Raw genomic sequence first — 10,806 nt, 5'->3', positions numbered from 1 at the left:
AGCATCCCATATCATCCCATAGCGCCCCCGAGTGACCCATAGCATCCCATAGCGCCCCTCAGTGACCCATAGCATCCCATATCATCCCATAGCGCCCCCGAGTGACCCATATCATCCCATAGCGTCCCATAGCACCCCATAGCGCCCCTCAGTGACCCATAGCGCCCCATAGCATCCCACAGCGCCCCCCAGTGACCCATAGCATCCCATAGCGCCCCCCAGTGACCCATAGCATCCCATAGCGCCCCATAGCATCCCATAGCGCCCCTCAGTGACCCACAGCGCCCCACAGCGCCCCATAGCACCCCCCAGTGACCCCCAGTGACCCATAGCGCCCCATAGCGCCCCATAGCGCCCCGCAGTGTCCCCATCCCGCACTGACCGGTGCGGCTGATGCCGGGTCCCTCCGCCCGCACTTTGCTGCTGTCGTGGGCCGGAGCCACCGTGATACGGAACGGGCTGCAGGGCAGCTCCTGGGGGGGGGCACATATAGGGACAGTCATATAGGGACAGCCATGGGGGGGGAACCATAGGGACACCCATAGGGACACCAACAGGGACACCCAGAGGGAGGGGAACCCATATGGGGACACCCATAGGGACACCAATAGGGAGGGGAACCCATAGGGACATCCATAGGGACATCCATAGGGACACCCAGAGGGAGGGGAACCCATATAGGGACACCCATAGGGACACCCACATAGGGGGGAACACATAGGGATACCCATAGGGAGAGGAACCCATATAGGGACACCCATAGGGACACCCACAGGGGGAGGAACCCATAGGGACATCCATAGGGACATCCATAGGGACACCCAGAGGGAGGGGAACCCATATAGGGACACCCATAGGGACACCCACAGGGGGGGGAACCCATAGGGATACCCAGAGGGAGGGGAACCCATAGGGGCACCCATAGGGATACCCAGAGGGAGGGGAACCCATATAGGGACACCCATAGGGACACCCATAGGGAGAGGAACCCATATAGGGACACCCATAGGGACATCCATAGGGAAGGGAACCCAGAAGGACACCCAGAGGGAGGGAAACCCATATAGGGACACCCATAGGGACACCCAGAGGGACACCCAGAGGGGGGGGAACCCATAGGGACAACCTTAGGGACAACCATAGGGAGGGGAACCCATGGGGACACCCATAGGGGGAGGAACCCATATAGGGACACCCATAGGGATACCCAGAGGGGGGGGGAACCCATAGGGACACGCACAGGGAGGGGGACCCATAGGGACACCCATGGGGACACCCATGGGGGGGGGGAACCCATATAGGGACACCCATAGGGACACCCACATAGGGGGGGAACCCATAGGGATAACCAGAGGGAGGGGAACCCATATAGGGACACCCATAAGGAGGGGAATCCATAGTGGGGGGGAAACCAGAGGGAGGGGAACCCATAGGGACACCCATAGGGACACCCATAGGGACACCCAGAGGAGGGGGGGAACCCATAGGGACACCCAGAAGGAGGGGAACCCACAGGGACACCCAGAGGGGGGGGAACCCATAGGAAGGGGAACTCATAAGGGAGGGAACCCATAGGGACACCCAGAAGGAGGGGAACCCATAGGGACACCCATAGGGACACCCACATAGGGGGGAACCCATAGGGATACCCAGAGGGAGGGGAACCCATATAGGGACACCCATAGGGACACCCAGAGGGAGAGGAACCCATATAGGGACACCCATAGGGACACCCACATAGGGGGGAACCCATATAGGGACACCCAGAGGGACACCCAGAGGGGGAGGAACCCATAGGGACATCCATAGGGACACCCACGAGGGGGGAACCCATATAGGGACACCCATAGGGATACCCAGAGGGGGGGGAACCCATAGGAAGGGGAACCCATCGGGACACCCATAGGGACACCCATATAGGGACACCCACAGGGACACCCACAGGGGGGGAACCCATAGGGACACTCACATAGGGGGGAACCCATAGGGATACCCAGAGGGAGGGGAACCCCTAGGGACACCCAGAGGGGGGGGAACCCATAGGAAGGGGAACCCATAATGGGGGGGAACCCATAGGGACACCCAGAAGGAGGGGAACCCATAGGGACACCCATAGGGACACCCATGGGGGGGGGGAAACCCATATAGGGACACCCAGAAGGAGGGGAACCCATATAGGGACACCTGGAGGGACATAACCCAGAGGGAGGGGAACACAAAGGGACACCCAGACAGGGGAAAACCCATAGGGACACCCATAGGGACACCCATAGGGATACCCAGAGGGATACCCAGAGGGATACCCAGAGGGATACCCAGAGGGGGGGGGAACCCATAGGAAGGGGAACCCATAGGGACACCCATAGGGACACCCAGAAGGAGGGGAACCCATATAGGGAAACCCATATAGGGACACCCATAAGGAGGGGAACCCATATAGGGCACCCATATAGGGACATCCATAGGGACACCCAGAAGGAGGGAACCCATATAGGGGAACCCATATAGGGACACCCATATAGGGGCACCCAGAAGGAGGGGAACCCATATAGGGGCACCCATATGGGGGGAAGCCGTCGGTACCTGCGTCCCGAAGAGCACCATGATGGTGAGCAGCCCCGCGCACGGGGGGGTGTATTTCACCGTGAACGTGTCGTTGTCGTTCTTGATGATGGTGAAATCGATGTCGGCCTCCGCAGCACCGGGAACAGCCGGGCAGCACTTAATGCCAATGCTCACATCTCCTATAGGGGGTTATATAGGGGATTATATAGGGGATATATGGGGTTATATAGGGGATTATATAGGGGATATATGGGGTTATATGGGGGTTATATGGGGTTATATGGGGTTATATGGGGTTATACGGGGTTATATGGGGTTATATGGGGGATATATGGGGTTATATGGGGGATATATGGGGTTATGGGCAGCACTTAATGCCAATGCTCACATCTCCTGTATGGGGTTATATGGGGTTATATGGGGGATATATGGGGTTATATGGGGTTATATGGGGTTATATGGGGTTATATGGGGGATATATGGGGTTATATNTATATGGGGTTATATGGGGGATATATGGGGTTATATGGGGTTATATGGGGTTATATGGGGTTATATGGGGGATATATGGGGTTATATGGGGTTATGGGCAGCACTTAATGCCAATGCTCACATCGCCTATAGGGGGTATATGGAGTTATATGGGGTTATATGGGGGTATATGGGGTTATATGGGGATATGGGGTTATGGGCAGCACTTAATGCCAATGCTCACATCTCCTATATGGGGTTATATGAGGTTATATAGGGGATATATGGGGTTATATGGGGGATATGGGGTTATATGGGGGTATATGGGGTTATATGGGGTTATATGGGGATATATGGGGTTATATGGGGGATATATGGGGTTATATGGGGGATATTTGGGGTTATATGGGGTTATATGGGGATATATGGGGTTATATGGGGGATATATGGGGTTATATGGGGGATATATGGGGTTATATGGGGGATATATGGGGTTATAAGGGGGATATGGGGTTATGGGCAGCACTTAATGCCAATGCTCACATCGCCTATAGGGGGTTATATGGGGGATTATATAGGGGATATATGGGGTTATATGGGGCTATGGGCAGCACTTAATGCCAATGCTCACATCGCCTATAGGGGGTTATAGGGGGTTATATAGGGGATATATGGGGTTATATGGGGTTATGGGCAGNCTATAGGGGGTTATAGGGGGTTATATAGGGGATATATGGGGTTATATGGGGTTATGGGCAGCACTTAATGCCAATGCTCACATCGCCTATAGGGGATTATATAGGGTTATATGGGGTTATATGGGGTTATATAGGGGATATATGGGGTTATATGGGGTTATATAGGGGATATATGGGGTTATGGGCAGCACTTAATGCCAATGCTCACATCTCCTGTATGGGGTTATATGGGGTTATATAGGGGATATATGGGGATATATGGGGATATATGGGGGATATGGGGTTATGGGCAGCACTTAATGCCAATGCTCACATCGCCTGTATGGGGTTATATGGGGTTATATAGGGGATATATGGGGTTATATGGGGTTATATGGGGTTATATGGGGTTATATGGGGTTATATGGGGTTATATAGGGGATATATGGGGTTATATGGGGTTATATAGGGGATATATGGGGTTATATAGGGGATATATGGGGTTATATGGGGTTATGGGCAGCACTTAATGCCAATGCTCACATCTCCTGTAGGGGGTATATGGGGTTATATGGGGTTATATCGGGTTATGGGCAGCACTTAATGCCAATGCTCATATCTCCTGTATGGGGTTATATGGGGTTATATGGGGTTATATAGGGGATATATGGGGTTATATGGGGATATATGGGGATATATGGGGTTATATGGGGTTATATGGGGTTATGGGCAGCACTTAATGCCAATGCTCACATCTCCTGTATGGGGTATAGGGGGTTATATGGGGTTATGGGNTATGGGGTATAGGGGGTTATATGGGGTTATGGGGTCATATGGGGGATATATGGGGTTATATGGGGTTATATGGGGATATATGGGGTTATGGGCAGCACTTAATGCCAATGCTCACATCGCCTATAGGGGTATATGGGGTTATATGGGGATATATGGGGTTTTATGGGGCTATGGGCAGCACTTAATGCCAATGCTCACATCGCCTATAGGGGGTTATATGGGGTTATATAGGGGATATATGGGGTTATATGGGGTTATATGGGGTTATATGGGGTTATGGGCAGCACTTAATGCCAATGCTCACATCGCCTATAGGGGGTTATATAGGGGATTATATAGGGGATATATGGGGTTATATGGGGCTATGGGCAGCACTTAATGCCAATGCTCACATCGCCTATAGGGGTATATGGGGTTATATGGGGTTATATGGGGGATATATGGGGATATATGGGGTTATATGGGGTTATATGGGGTTATATGGGGATATATGGGGTTATATGGGGTTATATGGGGATATATGGGTTTATATGGGGTTATATGGGGTTATATGGGGTTATATGGGGTTATATGGGGATATATGGGGATATATGGGGTTATATGGGGTTATGGGCAGCACTTAATGCCAATGCTCACATCTCCTATAGGGGATATATGGGGTTATATAGGGGATACATGGGGTTATATGGGGTTATTTGGGGTTATATGGGGCTATGGGCAGCACTTAATGCCAATGCTCACATCTCCTATAGGGGGTATATGGGGTTATATGGGGATATATGGGGTTATATGGGGTTATATGGGGTTATATGGGGGGATATGGGGTTATATGGGGTTATATGGGGTTATATGGGGTTATATGGGGTTATATAGGGTTATATGGGGATATATGGAGTTATATGGGGGATATGGGGTTATATGGGGCTATGGGCAGCACTTAATGCCAATGCTCATATCACCTATAGGGGGTATATGGGGTTATATGGGGTTATATGGGGTTATTTGGGGATATGGGGTTATATGGGGTTATATGGGGTTATGGGCAGCACTTAATGCCAATGCTCACATCTCCTATAGGTGGGATATGGGGTTATATGGGGTTATATGGGGTTATATGGGGATATGGGGTTATATGGGGTTATATGGGGTTATGGGCAGCACTTAATGCCAATGCTCACATCACCTATAGGGAGATATGGGGTTATATGGGGTTATATGGGGTTATATGGGGACTATGGGCAGCACTTAATGCCAATTCTCACATCACCTATAGGGCATATATGGGGGATATGGGGTTATATGTGGTTATATGGGGTTATGGGCAGCACTTAATACCAATGCTTACATCACCTATAGGGGGATATGGGGTTATATGGGGTTATAGGGGGGATATGGAGGGATATATGGGGTTATATGGAGGGATATGGGAGGGTATGGGGGATATATGGGGTTATATTGGGTTACAGGGGGGTATATGGGGGGGATATGGGGTTATATGGGGGTGTGGGAAGATATGGGGTTACATGGGGGATATATGGGGTTATATGGAGGGATGTGGGGTTATATGGGGTTATATGGGGGTTATAGGCAGCACTTAATGCCAACGCTCACATCACCTAGAGGGGATTATATAGGGGTTATAGGGGGGGATATGGGATTATATGGGGTTATATGGGGGTTATGGGGTTATGGGTAGCACTTAATGCCAATGCTCACATCATCTGGTATAGGGGGATATATGGGGTTATATGGGGTTATATGGGGTTATATGGGGTTATATGGGGATATATGGGGTTATATGGGGTTATATGGGGGTTATATGGGGCTATGTGTTTCTATGGGGTTCCGGTGTGTTACCCTGCCCGGCGTCGCTGCAGTCCACAGTGAAGTAGGTCGGTTCCCCCGCCGTCAGCCCGGCCCGTTCCACGCCCGGACCGTAAACACGGACCCGGCCCGGGTGGCTGCCCTCCCCCACCGGGACCTGCGGGACCGGCCGGATTCAGCACCACGGACAGCGACCACCGTAGGGACACGCGGGCTTCAGCACCACGGACAGCGCCCCCGGGACCCACTGATACACAGGGCCCGCGCCCCATAGATCCCCGTGCCCCAATTCTCCTCATTATTACGTTCCCCCCACCCCACATGGCTTGCCCCACATCCTACTCAATTGCTCCTCATACATATCCCCCTACCCTGACATCCTTACTGCCCTATCAGCCCCCTGGTGCTGTTCCACATATCTCCCCCCTACAGCGTCTCCCACACCCCAATTTGCCACCCCTACAACCCTCCACCCCAACAGTCACCCCACAGACCCCATCCCCATCCCATTTCTATCCATCCCACCGAAACCCATTCCCCCATTTCCCATCCATCCATCCCATTCCCCATCCCATCCATCCTCATCTCCCATCCCATCCCATCTCATCTCCATTATCCTCATAGATGCATCCGCATCCCATCCCATCCCATCCCACCCATCCATCTCCAATCCCATCCCATCCCATCCATTTTCCTCATTCTCCATCCCATCTCCATCCCATAATATTCCCATTCTTCATCCCATCGCCTATTTTTCCATCCCATCCCATCCTCTCAATTAAATTTCCTATCCATTTTTTCCATCCCATCCACCCCATTCCATCCCATCACCCCATCCATCCCATCCCATCCTCCCTCTATCCATCCATTCCATCCCTCCACCCCCTTCCTTCTTTCTCCTCCCACCCAATCCTTCATCCCATCCATCCCATCCCATCCATGTTCCATCTTCATCCCATCCCATCCCATCCCATCCATTCCCATCCCACCCCCCATCCCAAATCCATCCCATCCCATCCCATAACTTTATTCGCCATCCATCTCCTATTCTCCATTAATATCCCATCCATCCCATCCCCATCCCTAATAATTCCCATCCACCCCATCCTCATCATCCCATCCCATCCCTTTAATTATCCCATCCAAATTCCTACCCCATCCCAGTTCCCATTCCCATTCCCATCCCATCCCATTTGCCCCACTGACCCTGAAGGGGCTCTGTGGGACGTTGACGCCGCCCCACGTGACGATGATGGTGTGTTTGATGGCCTTTGTTGGCACGTAATGGCAGCTGAAGGTGCCGTCACCGTTGTCCTTCACCGTGATGTCCACCGGGCAGCCGTCAGCGTCCTATAGGAACAGCCCCATAGATACCCATAAATATCCCACCAACAGCTCCCATCAATAACCCCATAACAACCCATTCTAAACGGGCTACCCATAACGCTCCATTAACAATTCCCCATATACGGATCCCAGAACAGCCCCATAGATACCCAGAACAGCACCATAGATACCCCATAACCATATTCTCATGAAGCTCCCAATAACAACCCATACACTACCCCAGCATGCAAACCATTAACAGCCCCATAACAGCTCCAGAAGTACCCCACAATGGACCCACAACAACCCATTAACAGCCCCAGAACAGCCCCACAACTACCCCACAACGGACCCATAACAGCCCTGTAAATACCCCATAAAGAAACCCAGAACAGCCCAAAATAGACCCCTGTGGATCCAAACCCTCATCCCAGCGCCCCCCACCCCGCAACCCACCCGAACCCCCAACCCCAGCCCACCCACTCATCCCCCAGCCACACCCCCCCACCTCACCCCACATCACTGCATGCCCCACAGCTCCCCTCCCACCCCCATACGGTACCCTCTGCCCCCCCCCCACAAGTATCCCCTCAGACACCCCCAAAGCACCCCCACCCCACTGATCCTGCAGACCCCCCCACCCATAGATCCCTTTGGACCCCCCCCCCCCATAGAACCCCTGTGTCCCCCCACTCTGTGCGCGTAGATGTGGGCAGCCCCCGCCCGTCCGGCAGCGCGGCGTCCCGTAGGAACTCAGTGGGTGCGTTGACGTATGACCCCGTCGGTCTCCAGGCCGGACCCAAACCAATTCACCTGGGGGGAGGAATAACGGGCGGTCAGTGGGGGCGGGGTGTACATGGGGGAGGTAAGGGGAGGGTGGAGCGGTGGAGGGGGGATGGAGTGGGTGGAAACAGGGGGGATAGGGTGGAAATAGGGGGGGGGGGATGAGAGGGACATAAAAGGGATGAGGGGGGACATAAGGTGACATGGGAGGGGGTTACAAAAAGGGCATGGGGGGAACATAGATTGACATGGGGGGACGTGGGGTGGTCACAGTGGGATATGGGGGGGAACATGGGGGGGACAAAAAGGGACATAGGTGGAACATGGGGGGACAGAAGGGGATGGGAGGTACGTGGGGTGACACAAAGGGACATGGGATGACATGGGATGCCATGGAATGACATGAGATGGCATGGGATGCCATGGGATGGCATGGGATGGCATGGGATGGCATGGGATGACACGGGATGACGTGAGGTGACATGGGATGACATATGACACGCGGGATGACAAGGGATGACATATAGAATGACATGGGACGTCACAGGATGACATATGACATACATGATAACATGGGATGACATATAGAATGACACGGGATGACATGGGATGACATATAGAATGACATGGGATAACATAAGACATACGAGACGACAAGGGATAACATGGGATGCCATATAGAATGACAAGGGATGACATATGGAATGACATGGGATGACAAGGGATGACATATATGATGACATGGGACGACACGGGATGACACGGGATGACATATGGGATGACATATGGGATGACATATGGGATGACGTATAGAATGACATGGGATGACACGGGATGACACGGGATGACATATGGGATGACATACGGGATGACATATGGGATGACATGGGATGACAAGGGATAACATATAGAATGACATGGGATGACATGGGATGACAGATAGAATGACATGGGATGACATGGGATGCCATAAAGAATGACACAGGATGACATATGACATACGGGATGACAAGGGATGCCATATAGAATGACATGGGATGACATATGACATACGGGATGACATGGGATGACATATAGAATGACAAGGGATGACATTGGATGACACGGGATGACATGGGATGCCATATAGAATTACATGGGATGACACATGGAATGACATGGGATGACAAGGGATGACATATATGATGACATGGGACGACAGGGGACGACACGGGATGACATATATGATGACATGGGATGACATGGGATGACACGGGATGACATATATGTTGACATGGAATGACATGGGACGACACAGGATAACACAGGATGACATATATGATGACATGAGACAACATGGGATGACATACGGGATGACATATGGGATGATGTATAGAATGTCATGGGATGACACGGGATGCCATATAGAATGACATAGGATCATATGGGATGACATATAGAATGACATGGGATGACACGGGATGACACAGGATGACATACAGAATGACACAGGATGACATATGACATACGGGATGACAAGGGATGACATATAGAATGACACTGATGACATATAGAGTGACATGGGATGACACAGGACGACATGGGATGACACGGGATGCCATACAGAATTACATGGGATGCCATATAAAATGACATGGGATGACACGGGATGACATATAACATATAGAACGACACGGGATGACATGGGATGACATGGGATGACATGGGATGACACATGACATACGAGATGACATGGGATGACATATAGAATTACATGGGATGACATGGGATGACTCAGTATGGCAAGGGATGACACGGGACGACACGGGATGACATGGGATGACATGGGACGACAGGGGCTGACACAGAATGACCCGGGATGACCCAGGATGACATGGGATGACACGGGATGACACGGGATGACACGGGATGCCATATATGCTGACATGTGATGACACAGGATGACACGGGATGACATATGATGACATGGGACGACACAGGACAACACGTGATGACATGGGATACCATATAGAATGACATGGGATGACGGGATGACATGGGACGGCAAGGGACGACACGGGATGACACGGGGTGACATACAGAATGGCATGGAATGACATATAGAACAACATGGGATGACATGAGATGACATATAGAATGACATATGGAATGACATGGGATGACATATAGGACGACATGGGATGACACGGGATGGCACAGAGTAATTTGGGTTGACATGGGATGACCCAGGATGACACGGGATGACATAGAATGACATGGGACGACACAGAACGACACGGGATGCCATATAGAACGACACAGGATGCCATATAGAATGACATGGGATGACATATATGATGACATGGAATGACATGGGATGACACGG

General features: G+C 51.7%; 1 protein-coding gene across 1 annotated transcript in view; it reads right to left on the bottom strand.

Moving 5' to 3' along the window:
- The window catches only part of LOC107307133 (filamin-C-like), an 18,694-nt gene extending 10,988 nt beyond the window's left edge, over positions 1-7,706 (bottom strand). The window contains exons 1-4 of the mRNA XM_015850576.2: positions 7,539-7,706; positions 6,366-6,489; positions 2,584-2,744; positions 383-473 (exon numbers count right to left, since the gene is read on the bottom strand). Of these exons, the coding sequence (XP_015706062.1) occupies positions 383-473; positions 2,584-2,604 (112 nt within the window). The 5' untranslated portion in view covers positions 2,605-2,744; positions 6,366-6,489; positions 7,539-7,706. The remainder of the gene's footprint in view (positions 1-382; positions 474-2,583; positions 2,745-6,365; positions 6,490-7,538) is intronic.
- Positions 7,707-10,806: the final 3,100 nt, after the last annotated feature.

Source organism: Coturnix japonica, unplaced genomic scaffold (assembly GCF_001577835.2).
Source record: "Coturnix japonica isolate 7356 unplaced genomic scaffold, Coturnix japonica 2.1 chrUnrandom491, whole genome shotgun sequence".
In the NCBI taxonomy this organism is placed as follows: Eukaryota; Metazoa; Chordata; class Aves; order Galliformes; family Phasianidae; genus Coturnix; species Coturnix japonica.
Note: the sequence above shows the minus strand (reverse complement) of the source record. Positions and strands in the feature narration are given on the sequence as shown.